The sequence below is a fragment of the Ochlerotatus camptorhynchus genome, unplaced genomic scaffold, assembly GCF_037179485.1.
Source record: "Ochlerotatus camptorhynchus isolate MF236.1 unplaced genomic scaffold, CSIRO-AGI_Acam_v1.1 ptg000433l, whole genome shotgun sequence".
Classification (NCBI taxonomy): Eukaryota; Metazoa; Arthropoda; class Insecta; order Diptera; family Culicidae; genus Ochlerotatus; species Ochlerotatus camptorhynchus.
Window position 1 is genome coordinate 2807473 of NW_027040919.1, and position 19956 is coordinate 2827428.

Here is a 19956-nt window from a genome sequence, read left to right on the forward strand (position 1 = left end):
TTTTATGCGCCTTTAACCATTTCATTTTCACAAGCGTTGATAGACGAGTGGTCAACACACGGGCCCCGTAATCTCAACGTCCATGGTTCGGTTCCAGTCTGCTCCGTTTTATTATTTTTTTGTCAACTTGGTCAACGCCAGGATTACTCAAAATTGAGTTTTCTTCTTTAACTTAATTTTACCTAGCCCCACGGAAGCCACGTGATGAGTGAAAGGAACTCAATTTTGGGTACTTTTTTCTTACTGTGTACATATCAGGCATAACATTTGATAACGGCTCAAAATAATCTGTAAACAAACTTTCTAAGGCCCTTTACACGCGAACCAAAGTACGCCCATGCAAACCAATACCACTCGGAAAGGTGATAGTTTCCCCTATCCGATGATGTTGTTGGTTTGCGTGGGCGTACTTTGGTTCACGTGTAAAGGGCCTTAGAAAGTTTGTTTACAAATGCTTTTGTACCGTTATCAAATGTTATGTCTGATATGTACTACTTTTGCTCGATGGTCCAGGTCCAGGCTTATACCAACCGGTGGAAACTAACGATTTTAAATTGGCTCACTACTTGACTAGCCTATTGGTCCCAAGCAAATCGATTCTAATGTTTGTTTTGATTCGCTATGAAAGTTTGACAGATAACATGAGTGGTTCGTGGATTTTCCTGTTTCGAACGGTGCATCGATTAGCTTGGGACCGAAGATAGTACCAGAGCTGAGCCGAAAAGTTGAGCACGTTTCTTTGGGACCTACTAGTTTTAGAGTTACCTCTATGCTTATACCACAGACAAACAGACATAACACTCGCAAGTTTTTCATCGAACAAACATTTAACGGTCAATTTAAAAGTCTCGTAGTTGGTAGTACCGCCACCTGTGGCACGCATAGTCAATTCCCTTGCGTTTGACGTTTACACACTACCGCCATCTGTTCAGCGTACTACCCACCACAGTGTACTCAACACATGGCGGATATGTTTTAGCGACGATGTTTTACAGTGAGAAATATTCAATGTGTTATGTTGTTTGCCTCATGTGCTTATACTTTATGATCTTTTTTTTCTGCTAGTTGGATATTCGCCTTTTTTATTTTTTGCCAAAATTATCAAGAAGATCAACTCCTTCCTGGGTTTTGTGGTGGTGCGCAACTGCGCAACCAACTTGTCGATGTAAGAATTTTGGTCCAAGCAGTAGGCGTTGACATGCTTTGTTTCCCCAGTTTTGTGATCTGGAACTTGTTCTCCAAGGCTTTCACAACTCCATCGTATTCTTCGTTGTTGGATGTAACGATCAACATATCATCCACGTACACCAGTTCCTCTTCCGTACGTACAGACACGGGTCAGCGTCCGCCTGTTTGAATCCAAGTCGCTTCAGAACATCATTCAGCTTTTGGTTCCAAACTCTAGCTGATTGCCTCAACCCATATAGACTCTTACGCAACCGACAAACTGTGTTACTTCCAACGCGCAGTCCGGGTGGTACTCGCATGTAAATAGTCTCCTCCAGATCACCATTCAAATATTCAGTCTTCACGTCAACGTGCCTAACCTGCATTCCGTCACGTCCAGCGACGGTCAGAAGTGTACGAAGCGTCACCTGCTTTGCGACCGGAGCAAAAACTTCAAGACCATACCGCTGAGTAAAACCCTGTGCAACTAACCTTGCTTTATACCGAATGATTTCACCTTGTTCATCCTGTTTCTTCTTGTAGATCCAACGGCATCCGATTACCTTGCTTCCTGCTGGCAATGTTGTCAACTCCCAGGCTCTATTATCGCTCAAAGACTTCAGCTCATCATCCATGGCAGCCTTCCAACGGTCACATTCAAGACCATTTACTGCTTCTTGATAGCTGCGAGGTTCTTCCTGTCGACACTGAACCGTCGTGAATTGTTGCTGTATTCCTTCCTGCTTCAGAAAACGTTCCATCTCCGCGCTACTGTACTCTCCTCCTTGATCAGACCTGATTATCTTTGGCGGCCTACCGAATTGCGTTTTCATACTGCGCACGAAATCTCGGATAGTATCCACCATCTTCGACTTCTTGGACAAGAAATACAGAGTGGTATAACGGCTGTAGTTATCGATCAAGATCAAAAAATATCGCCGACCACCGAGTGTGCCCGTATTCATCGGTCCACACAAATCACTGTGTACCAGGTCCAAAATCGCCTTCGACTTCCGCTTCGCCTTCTTGGGAAATGGCAGCCGAGCTATCTTCCCTTGCAAGCAAGGTTCACAAGTAGTATTAATAGAGCAGCTATTTATCTTAATACCAGTTGCCAAATCCTTCAGCTCGAGATCCAGGATAGCTTGAGCATCACGATGTCCCAACTTCCTGTGCCAATCATGGATGCAACCCTTCTTGTGACACTGATCCGATGCCACATTCGCTCGTTCCACCATTGGAAGATGATAAGAGACCCTTACTACTCAGCGCAACAGCAGCAACTCGGTCCCCACTCGCAATCGTGCAACCCTTCTGGTCGAAAATGACTCGTACTCCTTTCTGCACCAGCCTGCCAACCGACACGAGATTCATATCGAGTTCAGGAACAAATAGCACTTCTCTGAGCGAAATTTCCCTTTCGTCACCATCTTCACAGTAGCAACATATCATGCACGATCCGACACCTTTCACCGCTGCTCGCTTGCCATCGGCAACCGTCACCGATTTCGGCGTATTTGCTCGCGGTTCACTCAGCGACACAAAGAACTTGCGATTTGCACACATGTGCGAACTCGCACCGGAATCGACAATCCAGTCCTTGACCGCACTTTCACCGCACCGTACTTTCAAATGCGAATCCTTGCACTTCGGACTTCGCGACTTCGGCCTTTGTTGGACCAGCGGTTCGGGAAGTGGCCGGAATGGTCGTGATCTAAGCCCTATGTTTCACTGGGCAACAGTCAGTGGTGGACACAAATGCCAGTTGATTCCCTCATCGGTGCAGAAGGCATGGATTTCATCAGCTTTCTTTTCTTGTTTTAGCAGACGGAGAATTTCCTCCAGGTCATTTTTCGCTCCTTCAAAATTCTTGCCGTTGTCGGAGTAGATATCTGTTGGCCGGCCTCAACGTGACGTAAATCTGCGGAATGCTGCCAGGAAAGCTGGGGTCGACAAGTCTCTTACCAGCTCTATGTGCACTGCCTTGGTACAAAAGCAGACGAAAATGCAGACGTACGCCTTGGTTGCAGGTGCTCTTTTGTGGATCGGTTTGAGGTACAACGGTCCCGCAAAATCTACACCGGTGACGCTTAATGGACGGCTGGGACTGATGCGGTGAACTGGAAGCTGTCCTAGTTGCTGGGTGGCTGGAACGGGACTTGCTCGGGCGCAGCTAAAACATGCACGGATAATGCTCCTGATGAGTCGTCTCCCATTCGTTGGCCAGAATTTCTCCCGCATGGAGGCCAGTGTGAGTCGGCCGCCACCGTGAATTAGTTGTAGAATTTGGCAAGAAGGCTTTTATAGGGGTGAGGATTCGGTAGGAGGATAGGGTGTTTGTTTACATAAGGCTGCTCTAACAGGTTCAATTTCCCTCCCACTCTAATTATGCCTTCAGGGTCGAGAAAGGGGCTTAGTAAGTGAATCGAGGACTTCTTCGAAACGGTGTTGCTTTTGCGAAGGTCTTTGAGCTCTTCCTTGAAACCATCGGCCTGAACTTGCTTGACAAGAACCGATTGGGCAGCGGTAAGTTCGTCTCTTGAAAGCAGATTACTGAGACGCGGACCAGCACTGGGGGGCTGCGTACGAATCTTTTCACGACAGTGGCGGACAAAGCGAAGGCAGTAAGCGGTTACACGGATTGTTGCAGTGTGCGACGAGAATCGGATGAAGTGCGGATTGATAGTAGATTCGGCTCTGGTTACTGCTACGACAAGTTTGCGACGCTCCTTTCCGTCCTCTGGATATTCATGTATGCTTTCACTTGGCCATTTCTGTTCGGGAAAGGACAGCCAGCTGGGTCCATGCTTCCACAATGCACATTCGACGAATTTGGTGGTCTCCATTCCTCGCGATACCAGATCTGCAGGATTGTGTTTGCCGGTTACGTGGTTCCAGTGCGCTCCGTGGGTAACCGATTGTATTGCGGATACACGGTTTGCCACAAATGTTTTCCAGGTGTTCGGTGAAGGTTTGAGCCATTGGAGAGTGACTGTGGAGTCGCACCAAAAGTATGAAGCGGAAATGTCAATTTGCAGTGCTTCGGATACCTTGACGAAGAGTTTTGCAACTATATCTGCGGCACAAAGTCCCAATCGGGGAAGGCTGACGCGTTTCAGTGGTGCCACTCGTGATTTCGATGTTAGTAGAGTCAACGGATCGAGCGTATGTGCATGCACCATAGGCAGCCTCGGATGCATCGGAGAATGTGTGCAGCTGGATGGTAGCGTTTGGAAGCAACGCGTAGCGTGGTACCCGGAACTCGGAAAGCTTCGGTAGTTGTTCGGCATACTTTTCCCATTTCTTAGCAACCGATTCTGGAACCTCGTCGTCCCAGCCAGACGATTTCAGCTACAGGAGTTGCATCAGCATTTTGACAGGAGAAACTATTCCGAGGGGGTCGAATAGCTACGATATCTCAGATAAAATACTCCTTTTGGTAGGTGGTCTTTGGGTCGGTCGAAGGATGGTCTCAAAACGGAACACGTCGAGTTCAGGTTCCCAGCTGATTCAAAATGCCTTTATTGTTTCGTCCTTGTCGAATTTCAGAGAGGATTGAGTTCCGATTTGGTCAGCAGCTAGTCCTTGCAGCACTTCCAGGCTGTTCGACGTCCATTTACTCAAGCAGAATCCACCCTTCGCCATTAGCTCTACCAATTCGGTCCTCAACTGGATAGCCTCTTTAACCGACTGGGCACCTCCAATGAAATCGTCTACGTAGAATCCCTTCCTGAGTGCTGGTCCTCCCAGCGGATAGGCATCACCTTCGTCGTCGGCCAACTGCAGCAGCGTGCGCGTAGCGAGGAATGCAGACGGAGCTATGCCATACGTAACTGTCAGGAGACGGTAAGTTTGCACTGTATCGAATTTGCTGAATCGAAACAGTATTTCTTGGAGTGGTGTATCGTCTTCGTGATTCAAGACCTGGCGGTACATCTTCTCGACGTCACCCACAACCGCTACTGGGAAGGTTCGAAACCGAAGGCTGATATTAAGAATATCGTCCTGTACTACTGGGCCTACTAGTAATGCTTCATTCAGTGAGTGCCCCGTAGAAGTCTTGGCGGAAGCATCAAAGACGACACGTACCTTCGTCGTCGTGCTGGCCCCTTTCACCACTGGGTGGTGGGGCAGGAAACATTCCTTTGATTTGCTTGCTTCTTCCTTGGGAACCAAACGCATATGCCCTAACTCTAAGTATTCTCGCATGAATTTGCAGTACTCTTCTTTCAAGTGGGCATCTCGGTCGAGTCTGCGTTCAAGAAGTTCGAAGCGTCGTAGAGCGGTGGCTTTCGATTCTCCAACTAGCTCGTCGAAGTTGGATTTACGTGGTAGTCGCACTATGTATCGTCCTTCGGTGTTTCTAGTAACCGTGGAGGTGTAGATTTCCTTACATTTCTTCTCCTCCAGTGACAAGGCAGATCGAGCTGGCAGCTCTTCGATTTCCCAAAAGCGTTCCAAGCTTTCCTCGAGGGACATTAACGGACGGTCGTAATACGCAGGAACAAAAAGCGATTCAAAATGACCCCGGAGTGGTGGGAATCTTTGCTCGGTTGCACCACGGCGTGGTCGCAGAAAAGCAGCAGGAAACGGCAGGGATTGCTCTAACAACGTATTCCGTTCCTTCGGTTCCACACACGGGCACTGGTTTCGTTTCTTCAGTACTGTTGCACACACTTCAGTTCCGTTGGTTCGCTTCCCAATAGTCTTCCAGTTAGCACAATGCTTCAATGCAGCTTTGGATGGATGACCAAATGGAACAGCAAGGACGTGACGATCTCACAAACTTCTGCCTGATCTCAACAGGCCTTGTATTAATTGATTGCTGATGGCGGATGGCGTCACTCGATGGCAATGGCATTGGATGGGCTTTGTGCCTATTCACAGTGCACTTCGATGACGGACGATTGGCTTGTTGAGCTGGCTGAGGTGGCGTCTATCACAAGCTGGTATTGTCCACTACGTTGCTTGGAAGATGGCGAATAGAGCGGGCTTCTTTGTCCCACGGAAGAATGGCGAATCGTTCGGCGACCTTTTCGTCCTGAACAATGCCACAATCCTGGTCACGGCACCAAAAATATGTTGGACCAGTCGTTCGGGAAGTGGCCGGAATGGGCGTGATCTAAGCCCTATGTTTCACTGGGCAACAGTCGCACTCACTATCAAACACAAACTAGCAGTCATCCAACCGACCAAAATAGCTTGTAGGGAAATCCGGAAGGAATCGGTTCAAGGAAACTCACGAGCTCTTCTTCACTGACTTTTTATTCTGAGCACTAATTAGTAGCAAAAAATCGTACCGAATAGTTTGAAAGATCGATGACTAATAATTATTTATTGCTAATGGAGTTGACTTGAAGCATAACAGCTGATGTTTCTTGCATGTGTGTGTGTGCGAACAGTGCACGAATCCTAAGGGATAGTTCACATTTGCCCTGTAATAACATTCTCTAGAGATGGATTCTACAGCTTTAGCTACTACCGTTACACAACAGCCTTCGCTTACTGCTTTGAAATCTTCTTCTCTTTCTTTTCACCCTCATCTTCGTTCTTCTGCCGCTTCCACAGCGTGCAGTCTCTCCTCATATGTCCGGGCTTTTCACAATAAAAGCACACCACACTCTTCTTCTTATCGTCCGTCTTCAGAACAACCGGATCCACTACCGACGATTCCCGCCGCTTGTGGACTTCGTTGATAATTTTCCCCTTCACTAATTGCAGCGTCAAATCGTCGCCGGATCGGTTTTCCAACGTCGTCGTTAGAGCGTCAAACGAATTTGGCGAACTTCGAAACACTAGAACCACCTGAAGGTCCTCGTCTAGCTTTGTACCAGCGTTAGCCAGCTTCTCGAACAAATCCTCAAACGCTCAAACTCCATCAGGTGCTCTTCGATGTCGTCACCATCGTGGTAGTTCATGTCGCAGATCCGTTTGAGAAAATGCACTTTGGACGTCAGCGTCTTCTTCTGGTGCTGCCGCTCCCACAATTCCTTCGCGGAATTCGTATTCCGAATGTGCCCGTGTTGACTCCTTGACAGCAGCAGACCGATCGTTGCGCGCACCTTCTTATCTCCCTCGTCCCAGGCAGCCAGCACCGCCACATTTGCACCTTCCGCAGCCGCTCCCGACTTAACTCCCGGCGAGACGTACTTCCAAAGCCCTTCTCTCACTTAGCTTAGCTTAGCTTAGTCTGACTGCACGTATCGATAGTTGCACTCCGTGATTGATCTGAACCAGTGAAATTGTACAAAGAATCAACTGAATGGGGCTTGGTAGTAACCTGCCATTCTCAGTGTACATGTTCCAGTGACTCCTACCTTTAAAGATCAATAACGTCACCGGCCACGTCCTTGCAATCAGGTGGGAGAGGGAAGGAATGTTAGTGTGTGACTTTTGTTGTTTTGGGACCGTGTTTACCTCTGCATCCCACAAAAGTCACAGGAAGGAGGTTTTGTTAGTGGGTTAGGTTCGTTGGATCAGGATTCACCTTGATAAGTGATGCGATCTTTTGTTTTGTGTAGTTATTTATAAGTGTTTTCGATTTATGCTCTAAACAGCCGGCTGTCTAGAGATGTAGATCATTATTAGATGTGTGTATACCGATTTAAACCAACAATAAGGATACTGTTGGGGCCCCGCACAAAGTGTGATGATGGTTTATTTTATTTTATCAATGACCAAAATAATTAATTATAAGCGGTTTGAACCGATTTAAACCAACAGCAAGGATGCTGTTGGGGCCACTCACAAAGTGTGATGGTGGTTTACTTGATTGAATATAAAATAATTATTAGAACCGATTTGACCCGATTTAGACCAACGGCAAGGATACTGTTGGGGCCACTCACAAAGTGTGATGGTGGTTTATTTAGTTCGGAAGAAAATGAATATGTATACTTCTTTTTTTTTTTATATAATAGAACGAATTTGTACTGATTCAAATCAAAAGCAAGGGTTCTATTGGGGCAACTCACAAAGTGCGATGGTGGTTTATACTATAAGGGCATAAAACAAAATCAAGAGCCATTTCGGTTTCCATAGCTTCCTAGACACTCGGCCGCAAAATAATCTTATCCGACGGAAACGTCTCGATCATCGCTGCACAATGGTTTATTATAGCATTTATAAAGTAAATTTGAATACCTTATTGTTTATTTATTATCCATTTTGACTTGACTTGGTACCGTTCAGTTTTATGATGACAAAGTTGCCTGGAGAAAAGTGACAGTTCAAAATGTTTCGGAAGGGAGTCAGCTAGTGTCGTCCAAGTTCAAGTGCGGAAAAAAATGCCATTTAAAGTGGTACAAACAATTGAAAGATGCGAAACATGCCTAACCGTAATTCTTTCTGGTTGGAAAGAAGCTGGAATCCTACACTGGCCGGAAAAAAAACGCGGTAGCGAAACTCTCTCAAGACGAGTTCTCCATGCCAAACCCAATGTGGGAACGTATCAATTGAGTGAAAAAAAGAGAGTTCAAGACTCGCTTGGAGGCTGAAGCAGAATTGGAACAGATGTAGCCAGTTTCGGATACGGAGGCGAACGAAGGGAATAATCCACCACCGTCAAAGAAAGTTTGCCCCGAAGTCTACAAGTCCCCCAGTCGGAAGGGAAACACAATAAGAGACTTTAACGAAGTTTTCCTTATTCCTGGGCAGGAGGTTGACACCTGTGAAGCTGACTGTAAAATCCAGAATCAGATGAGATTATAATATATGCGACACAAATTCACTTTTTTATAGGGGAACATGTGATGTGAATAGAACCCACCATCAGTGCAAGGATTACATATGACTGCAGATACTTCACTGGTTGTAAAGTTCTGCCTGATGGTTTGTTGCAGCTGGGTGAATCAACTTCATTGAAGACCTTTGGAAGACAAACGACAAGATGTACGTCTATCAACACGTGACAAGGGACTGGCAAATCCACGAACACTTGTCCAGTCTACAAATCCATTGAAACCCTTAGGCTGCCCCCCCCCCAAACCCAACATATAATAATGTTTGATTGATGAAACGTATTCAAAAAAGGGATATTTAGAGAGAACAATCTTCAACTGGAACGTACTCACCAAATCAATACATCCGGGAGCGCATTCTCGATGCTTAATTTTCTCTAGTCATTTTTAAACAATTCCTCCTCCAGCGAATCCAAACACACAATAACTAAATATCACTTTTCTTCTTCATGTCACTCTGTGCACAAAAGCAATGCACACCGCAAAAACCTAATAATAGATCAGCGCGGTCGAGTCACACTGTCAACAAAGGGAGCGAGAGCACACCAGGCACCAAAGCAACAGGGGAAAAACATCAGCACAAATCATTCTAAATAGAATTATCGCGTCCGGGACATAAAACTATTCAAATGCGAGCACCGAAAAACTACACGGCAGCACAAAGATAGCCCGAGCTCTAAAAAAAAAAAGCACGCAGCGGAGCAAAAACACACAACCGTTCTCGGACGCTTCTCAAAGCGGACTCCCCGTACTTCCAAAGCCCTTCTCTCACTAACAGAAACTCGACTTCCAATTTCCACGAATCATAATCATCGTTCGTAAGCTTCGCGATTCCCGTTCGCTCCATTTTATTGAATCAAATGTTCGAACAAATTCAATAAAAATAACTTGAACTTTTATTTTTTATCGACTTGATGAAACGTGTTAACACAGGCCCATTGGCGTTGACGGCGACTCTGTAGCTCTTTACTCCTATGAGAAAATCCATAAGCAAACGTCAGACTGTGCGTGAAACATGGCGGACTTTGTACCTACTATCCTTTCACTCCACCGAAAATTCCCATAAGAAACTGTCTATATTTGCTGAAAGAGCAAATTTTTCGACGGTGCCGTCAACGCCAATAGCCTGTTAGCCGTGAAGTAGCAGAGTAAATAAAACACACCTTTACTGGTCACGACAACAAACTCAAGTGAGGTTTTTATTCATCCGCTCTCAATGGTTGTTCAGTTGCTTTTACACTGAATGAACGCGCGATGCTGAATGGCGCAGTGCTGCCATCAAATTTGTACCCGGAACATCATTTTACACTGAATTTAGCGTTTTTTACCTCTGAACACAGGCAAAGCTTCCACCGGAACCTTGAGATCCGATAACAATTGCTGTTCGTACGCCATATTGTTTTATTTTGAACAAACCGACAGTGAGCATGAATAAGGGCGTAAACGCGATGATCGATTCTCTTCGTCGATTTTCTCTTTTGTAACTCGCAAGAATTAACGTTTCTCGGTGCGTGCGTTTGCTGTTGTTTTTGATAGCCAATACAACCTGTTACATCTCTGCGTTGAACAAATTCTAGAAAATTGTTTCGCTTAACTGTAGCAATGCAAAGAGAAAATCGATGAAGAGAATCGATCATCGCGTATACGCCTTTATGCATGCTCACTGTCGAAACGTCGTAGATCGTTTCATACGAACTACGTATGATTTTTTTTCACACAAGGTAAACTAATAAAGTTCATTGTAGTCTCGTATGAACTTCAAACGCGTTTCGTATGAAAATCATAATTGAGACGTGCAATTTGTATAAGCCTGCTATGGAAAACATACGTGAAATGAAATAAAAATCTTAGTTCTAGTTTTCTCAGTGTAGGCTTATTATTAAAAGTTGTTACGTCATAAAAAATTGTGGGCCGTCCATAAACTACGTAGATAGTTTAGGGGGTGGGGTTTTATGAAATATCTTAATTGCTCCCGTAAGAGTAATTTTCCAGAGCAATTCTAATCAGTGATTGTGTAGTGTCAGAAATTTCCTCTAGGATGGCTGTGATATTGATCACCGTTAATGAATTTCACACACCTCGTTTAACGAAGCTTACACATTGTTCTCTAAATTGGGAACACAATTTATTGTAGGTAAACGCTACTTTGCATCCTAACTGGGCTTAGGCAACTATCAATGTAAATATGGCAATCACTCAAATAACCATGGCTGCAAAACGTTTGCCCACTATGTTATCTTCCTCTACTAATAATATCAACAATTTTGATACGAAAACGAAAAACAACGAAATATCCTAACAATTTGGAACAGCAAAACAAAAATTTTTGTTTTAAGATAACATATTTTATCTCAGACCTAAACAGCGAAAAACAAAATGGTAAAGAGAGAGAGAACGTGAAACAGCACTTTTACAAAGCGCCAAACGTTTCTAACACAATGATCGACGTTTACACGACGGTTGGACAATTTTGCGCACTTTTCCTTAACACCTACGTTTTAAAAACGACTTAACTGCTATGGGCCCTATGTACGAAGAAGTCACTTCGTACAGGTCCGGGAGGTTTATAACGATGAATATTCTCCACTCAAGAGAAAGAGAGAACTTTTGTTCCGTGTAAATTGAGATAATGAGGGGAAATAACTTTCTTACCTTATAGCCTAACACTTTTCTTACAAGTAGTATTGTGATTCTGTTCTATCTGCTTCACTGGTTGATTGCCTCATGGTTAAGCTTGCTGCGCTTGCTATTGCTAGTGTTACTTCCAGCGCTACTGGAGTGTGTGCGCTTCCTTCAGGACGAATCAATCCCATTGCACGATTCGTACTCCGACGAAGCGGTCGTACACGCTGAATGGGTTGAGTCGTAGCTATTGGAGGTGGAGATCGGTTTCAGCAATGGTTCACCTACGACACCATTGGCGTGGAGAACCGTTGCCAGCGAGGAGGAGGAATGCGACGGAGGAGAGAGATTTGGCGACTGCGGAAAGCGCTGACGGTGGGCTCGGATTGCACGCCAAAGGCGTACCTCGGTACCGACTCTGTAAAATTGTAAACTACACTTGAAGGACATCTCTTTTTCTGATGCAAATATGCACTTACCTCAGTCCTATCCTCCGTAGGTCCTCCTGATCCATTGCGTAGATAAAGTCTTCGTAGCTAAACTCCTCGAAGTGAATTATGTTTCGCACGTGGGCACTGAATTCGTGCTGAATCAGCCACTCATCCAATCGGGAATCCGGTTGGCTGCCAGTAGCCATTGCATCATGAGTCCCATCATACGGGGCCACCCTAACCGGTGTTCTCCGGTCCAATCCAGGTCGTACCGACTGCTGGTGTCTGGCGGGCACATCTGGCTTCAAGAAGTTGTTGTTAGCAGAATCAACTTCGTCTGTAATGCCAGGACTTTCTGCCAAATCACTAGCATATCCTAGCGAACTGCGATCCTGCCGACTAGCCACCGACACCAGCTGGGACGCCAGCGCTCGGACCATATCCGCATTCGTAGATTGTCCCTCGAGGGCTGTCTTGAAAACTCCATGATACATTTTGTGAGATTCGTACAGATCTTCCATCAGTCTTAGGTTCTCCGCTCGCAGAGCGGTAATTTGATCGTTAACCACCTTGGTGCGACTCAGTTTCGTAGGTTTTGCCACCGTAACCGAGTTGACGGTCCCCACTCCCGACGTGGACAATTCACCGTCATCATCGTCGTCGTCGTCATCGATTCCATCTCTAGCCACTCTACCTCGATGATGGGCATTGTCTCCGTCGTCATCATCGTCATCCTCGTCGTTGTGACCATGCCCGGCTAGATTCCGACCCAGTTCTGTAAGATAAAGCAATGAATTTTTAATCTTATTCCCAACCAATGCTCTAAGCTCCACTTACCAGGCGACAGCACCATGATCGCGGCCTGCACGGAGCTCTTAACTAAATTATCCAGCGCAAACATCCAATGCGGCTTGATGTTGTGCGATCGCAGCACTGCATTGACCGCGTCCTGAAACGAGTACATCGCCAGATGTAGATGATCGATCGCCGTCGAATCGAAGTCAAGGTTCTTCTTCAGCCCGCTGATGGCTGTTTCCAGGTGTTCCTTCTTCTGCTCGGTGATGTAAGTCCGCAGTACCTTAATGAGCGTCTCCAGGTGGGATTGAGTAATAACGACGGCCTCCTTTCGGTCCGAGACGATTTTTTCCATCCACACCTGGCAGATCTTGCGCTCGTCGTGTTCGAGCACCCTATGCAGCGTGGCACGGCGTTGGGAGTCTTTTTTGAGCAGGTAAAATCCGTCACTTTCGTTGGCTTCGCCGGCGAGCAGCGGAGACTTGCTGGATGTTGACGGGAGGTCCACCTGGAAGATGAGGAGACACGAACGGGGAAGTATTGTAATATGTTGTTGAGTGTAGCAAGGTCCTAACCCTGCCGTGTCGATCAACCTGGCCGAACCCACTCAGCAATCGAGCTGTCAAATGATGAGCGCTGTTTTCTACCATTCATTCGTTTTCATAACCCACAAGTAAACAGATCGTTTGTAAACGTTAATTAATAATAAAAGCTTCTTCTTTAATTCCGCCGTGTTTAAGTTTATCTCGGTATCACTGCCCTCAAATCTCATCAGCCCAGGGCCCAGTGATCGCGGTTACCGAGAAAAAGTAAGTGTTTCTCGCGGAGAAGATGAAGGAGAAATTGCTAGAGTGCCCCAGTTCGATGGGTCGAACTATCCGCAGCGGAAGTACCGGATGCTGGTGCTCCTAGAAGAACATGAGCTTCAGGAATGCATCCAGTGGAAAACGGTGGAAGCTGCATGCCTGCATGTCGTATCGAATCGACAACGACCAAGGATGCGTGAAGTTTGCAGTCTCTCGGGGTATGGTAGTGCGAAGTACCTTTTTCTCCCGCAAAGAAAACTACAAAGCCACCTGGAGATCACCTGACCAACACATAGAAAACCAAATCGATTACGTTCTAATCGACGGGAAATTCTTCTCCGACATTATCAACGTCCGCACGTACCGCAGTGCGGACATAGATTCGGACCACTACCTAGTTGCAGTATGCATGCGGTCAAAACTCTCGACAGTGCATAACACCCGTCGAAGTCGAACGCCGCGATCCAACATTGAGCAACTACGGGACGCCGGAGTTGCCCAGGACTACGCGCAGCAGCTGGAAGTTGCACTTCCCACGGAAGAGCAACTTGGCGCAGCTACTCTTGAAGATGGCTGGAGGGACATCCGTTCAGTCATAGGTAGTACTGCTGCAGCGGCACTAGGTACTGCGTTACCGGACCGAAGAAATGACTGGTTTGACGGCGAATGCAAACTGTTAGCAGAGGAGAAGAATGTAGCACGGGCAAGAACACCGCACGAGATTGACTGTGGAGCGATACAGACAGCGCGGAACAGACAAAACTCGGTGTTCCGAAGAAAGAAGCGTCAGCAGGAAGACCGAGATCGCGAGGCGATAGCAAATCTGTACCGCTAATCGACACATGAAAGTTCTACGAGTAGCTAAATAGTTCGCGCAAAGGCTGCGTGCCGCAAGCCGATATGTGCAAGGACGGTAACCTTCTCACGAAGGAGTGTAAGGTGATTGAGAGGTGAAAGCAGTACTATGACGAGCACGTCAACGGTGATGCAGCAGAAAACGAAGGTGGCATGGCAACAGACCTTGGAGCACGCGCAGAAGACGACAGGATACCGGCCCCTGATCTTCAAGAAGTTGAGGAGGAGATCGGTCGACTGAAGAACAACAAAGCAACTGGTGTAGATCAACTACCAAGTGAGCTATTAAAATACGGTGGTGAAGCACTGGTTAGAGCACTGCACTGGGTAATTGCCAAGATTTGGGAGGAGGAGATATTACCGGAGGAGTGGATGGAAGGTGTCGTATGCCCAATCTACAAAAAGGGCAGAGAAATTCAAAGATGTATTATGCTCGTGTTGGACTATGCTCGTGGAGGACGTGGTGTTTTCGAACGGAAGGTGTTGCGTACCATCTACGGTGGAGTGCAGATGGATGACGGAAAGGGGAGGAGGCGAATGAACCACGAATTGCACCAGGTGCTGGGAGAACCATACATCGTCCACATTGCAAAAATTGGGCGACTACAGTGGGCTGGGCACGTTGTGAGAATGCCGCACGACGACCCAGTCAAAATGGTTCTCGAAAGCGACCCAACAGAAACAAGAAGAAGAGGCGCGCAGCGGGCAAAGTGGATCGACCAAGTAGAAGGCGACCTGCGGACCCTTCGCAGACTATGAGGCTGGCGAAGTGTGGTCATGGATCGCGTAGGGTGGAGACGACTTCTTCGGACAGCAGAGGTAAGGTAAGTAAGCGGTTGCTTGACGAGGAAATCAATCGTAAAAATCAAGGTGGCGGATCCAGCAGGATGGAGACGGCAGCGACAGCGTTTAGTGGTTATGGTGGTAGTGCAAAATATGACAAGAAGAAGGAGAATAAATGGAAGTGTTACGACTGTGGTCGTGGAGGACACAACATCGTAGACTGTCCGGAGAAGAACAGTAAGAAGATGGAATCGATGAAATCGAGTTCGCATCTGGGTTGTTTACCGAAAGGGAAGAGGAAGATGATGTGTCAAGGAGAGAGAGTCCATCGTCGCTAGAGAGTACGGCGAGATCAAGCTGTTCGCCGTAGTTAGTGGTGAATCGATTCTTATTATACTTAAGAACGTTGTCTATATTCCGAAAGCCCGTGTGAATCTCCTTTCGGTTCGGAAGATGGAAATGGCGGGACTGAAAGTTGTTTTCGACGATGGTGTCGTGCGAGAGTCGGATGTGGTGAGCATCGCGGTAAGCTTTACGAGCTGGATTTCTATCGGGAAGAACCAGCTGAGGCAGTGCTCTATTCGAGCGGTCGAGTGCCAAAAGACCTTAAACTCTGGCATCGGCTTTACGGGCCTTTGAGTGCGAAGAACTTGCGATTACTGGTCGATAACGAAATGGTTTCCGGAATGAGTGCCAACAAGGACAAATTCGGTTGTGAGCCGTGTCTCATCGGTAAGACACACAAGCCTTTTTCCGTGCGCGAGGTTAGACGTTGCCGGTGGACATCGACGGTGAAAGGTAACGACTACATTCGTTTCGAAAGATCAAGTGGCCGGACTCTGCAAGGACTACGAGGCATTGGTGAGCGCATATTCCGGTTCCGCTGTGATAATGGCGGTGAATACAAGAGTCGTGAGCTCCAAGCTTTCTGCAAAAGAATGAAAATCGAGTGGACCCTACACTCCAGAGCAGAATGGTTTAAGTGAACGAATGAACCGGACGATCGTGGAGAAGATGCGTTCCGTGCTCGAGGAATGTGGTATCGGCAAGCAGTTTTGAAGACCAGCAATCCAGACGTCAGCGTTCCTGACTAACCGTTAAACCCTGTTAGCCCGATTGGTCGCGGTAAGACACAAAATGAAATTTGGAAGGGTTGTAAGCCAGGTGTACAGTACCTACGAATGTTCGGATCGTAGAAAGAAACTTGACGCGAAGTCTTGGAGAGGGGACTTTTTGGGGTATTTATGCAATGGTTACCGTGTGTGGGAATCTAAGCGAAAGGAGATCATCGTGGCACGAGACCTAGTTTTCGTTGAAGTTGAAAGAAGAGCGAGTCAAGTGGATCCAAAAACGGGGTGCAGTTCCGATGTGTTTCCAGTTCGTGCAGTTCGGAATGGGTCCCAAGATGAGAGTGACGCTGAGGATAAAGATGTTTCCAATGAAGAGTCAACTGGATCGGGCGGATATTCGAATGGGTCAGATTAATTAATTAATTTAGCTTTATTTAGGAGGCTTTCAGCCTTAGGCTGGTTCGCCTCCGAAGGTTCGGGGTCAGATGAAGATTCGAACGAAAGCGCTGTGGAAGACAGTTACGATATCTGTGCTGACAGAACGATCCAAGAAGGAGAAGCTGAAGATGAACTGAAATCAGCGTCATCATGTCACCGATCAGAACGGAAACGGGAGCCACCGGGATGGCATCAAGAGCTTAGTGGAAAATCTGTCCACTTCGTTAGCTGAATTGAAGAAGAGGCCAGATTGGGAGAAGTGAGAGCTAGCCGTTCGCGAGGAGATCGATTCCCTCAAGCGGAACGATACGTGGACGATTGTCAAGCTTCCTACAGGTCGTGTCCGACAAAGTGTAAGTGAAACAGAACGAAGCCGGCGGAGGAGATCACTACAAGGCGAGACTCGTAGCTCGTGGGTTTAGTTAGAAGGCAGGACTCGACTACACCGAGACGTATTTCCCAGTTGCGCAGCTGGACAGCGAACGAGCAGAAAATGGCAGTACATCAGATGGACGTGAAGACTGCCTTTCTGAACGGTAAATTGGAGGAAGAAATATACATGACCCAACCTGAGGGATTTGAACAAGGGGAAGATTTGGTTTACCGACTCAACCCATCTCTGTATGGCCTAAAGCAGGTCTCGAGAGCCTGGAATGCGAGATTCCATTCGTTCGTTGAGAGGGTTCGATTCAGAAGGTGTTCCAGCGATTTATGTCTCTACGTGAAGGGTACCGGAGACGATCAGGTTATTATGGTGCTGTACGTCGACGACCTACTGGTGCTCGGTCACCACCTGAGGGCTGTGGAGACAGTGAAGTGTTGTCTGGTGAACGAGTTCGAGATAACGGACGTCGGAGAGGTGCGATGTTTTCTCGGCATGAGGATTGATCGGAACGTTCAGAGAAGAATTCTTCGGATCAGCCAGAGGAGCTTCCTGGAGAGTTTGCTTCGTCGTTTTGGTATTTTCGACAGCAAACCCGTGTCTACTCCCATCGAGTGCCGTTTGTGTTTGCGAAAATGAGAAGAAGTCAAGACCAACAATTGAAAAGGCCTCAACTCCATTTTGAAAACAAATCTTGTAAGGCAATTTTCTCGCGATTCGAAACCTATATTCGCAAACCTTAAACACAATCGGGTAGAGGAGAATTTCGTTGTTGGTTTGCGTTGACGGACTTCGGTTCGCGATAAAATGACCTTACAATCTTTGTTTTCAAAATGGAGTTGAGGCCTTTTCAATTCTTGGAATGTACCGACAAACCGTGTAGGGAGCTCATCGGTTGTCTGACGTACATGCGTGGCGCTGTCATCCAGACCAGACCGGTCAGCTACCTAAGTCAATTTCAAAGCTGTCCGACGGAGCAGCACTGGGTTCACGCCAAAAGAGTCTTGCACTACATAAAGGGAACGCTAGACCTGGGACACCTGTGGACAGGCGGTCGCTAACAGATACGTCTGTCGTGTGTGAGGCAGTACTGCGAAAATACAGTCAACAATTTCCTAGTCGTCAACGGAAGCTGAGCTGGTGGTACTTTGCACAACTATGCGTCACGGAGTTTGGCTGGTTTGCTTGCTGAAGGATTTGTCAAGAGAATTGGAGAGACCGGTTATGTATTTTGAGGACAACATGTCGGCGATACGTGTGGTTGAGGATATGGGGTTGGCGGTTTCTGGACATTTATCGGTTATGTTGAGTGTAACAAAGTCCTAACCCTGTCATGTCGATCAACCTGGCCAAACTCACACAGCAATCGAGCTGGCAAGCTCCGATGTCTTCTGGCGGTATCAGGTTTAGGCAAACGGTCCTGGGGCGAGGCTTTTTCGACCGCAATATATCCGTACCGTTCAATATATCACCGTCGTATGTTGTTGATGGTTCGCCTTTTGAAAGATGGTGGGATATAGCAGCCAGATTATTCTATGATTCGTGTGTTTGGCAGCGAAGCGTACGTGCACGTTCCTGATGAAAAGCAAAGAAAGCTGGACGGCAAGGCTACAAAAGCTTGTATTTATTGGATACGCTGAGGACAGGAAAGCATGGCGTTTCTTAGACACAGCAACGCATCGTGTCACGATCAGCAGGGATGCACAATTCCTTGAACTGAATGGAGTGGAAGAGGAAATGACCAGTAGCAGCAAGTCTGATGAGTTCCCGGATGATGAAGTGCTTGTACCGGTGTTGCCACCTGTTGATCCGGATAGAGAAGTGGAAAACCAAAGTGATGATCCTGAGAATTCGGATTCCGAAAATAGTTCGCCGTACGACTGAACATGAACCTGTGAGCTTTGAAGAACCAGATATTGAGGGCTACCCTGATGACGAAATCGTCCACCGTTCAAGAGGGATTCCACCGCGAAGGCTGTTGGAGGAGAGTTTCAGTGCTCAGCGTGCAGATGAAGAACCGAGGAACCTGAAGCCTCCTCTGCTCCTCTGCCGGGTCCGGACAGAGATCAGTGGGTTGAAGCTATGAAGGAAGAACTACAATCGCATGCGGTGAATGGGATGAGGGAGCTGACGGAATTGCCGTTTGGTCGTAAAGCAGTTGGTTCAAAGTGGATCTATAAGATCGAAAGGAACGCGTCTGGTGAACTAGTTAAGTTCAAGTATCGTCTGGTCGCCCTGCTGGGTTACTCGCAGCAGTTTGGCGATGATTGTGACGAGGTCTTTGCCCCCGTTACAAAGCAGGCAACGTTTCGAACATTCTTGGCTGTTGCATCTCGGCTAAACATGACCCTGCGACATCTTGATGTAAAGACCGCTTACATGTACGGTCACCTAACGGAGGAACTGTACATGAAGCAACCACCGGGATTCGCTGAGAAAGGAAAACAGAAGCTGGTATGCGGATTGCGGCGCAGCATATAGGTGCTGGAACAATCGTCTCCATTGTGTTCTCTTGGAGTTGGGATTCAGCCAAAGCAAGACGGATCAGTGCCTGTACACGAAGCTAGTAGGGAAGTTAGAGTTTGTCTACTTGTGTACATAGATGATATTCTTTATGGTTGTGTGGAACAACAGTTTGACCTCACGGATCTGGGATAACCTAGTTACTTCCTGGGTCTGGAAAATTGTACGTCGAGAGGGGAAATACAGCGTCACACATAAAGGCTACATTGATAAGATAGCAACACGGTTTGGATTGCAAGATGCTAAGTCGGCGAAAAGTCCAATGGATACAGATTTCGTCTCAACATCGCAGTCTTGTGGGTGCGCCGATCGTGGGGCAAAAAGTGTGTTCACCTACTGAAGCTG

At 47.0% G+C, this 19956-nt stretch overlaps 1 protein-coding gene across 5 annotated transcripts in view; it reads right to left on the minus strand.

The window, feature by feature from the left end:
- Positions 1–10986: 10986 nt before the first annotated feature.
- Positions 10987–19956, minus strand: part of Ask1 (apoptotic signal-regulating kinase 1) — a 64002-nt gene continuing 55032 nt past the window's right edge. For 4 of the 5 annotated variants that reach the window (XM_065234360.1, XM_065234362.1, XM_065234361.1 and 1 more), the window contains 3 exons: positions 12797–13262; positions 12008–12734; positions 10988–11946 (listed from right to left, as the gene is read on the minus strand). In XM_065234360.1, coding sequence (XP_065090432.1) covers positions 11700–11946; positions 12008–12734; positions 12797–13262 — 1440 coding nt within the window. In that variant the 3' untranslated portion in view covers positions 10988–11699. Of the gene's footprint in view, positions 11947–12007; positions 12735–12796; positions 13263–19956 lie in introns of all 5 variants that reach the window. The other variant, XM_065234363.1, reaches the window with a different exon arrangement.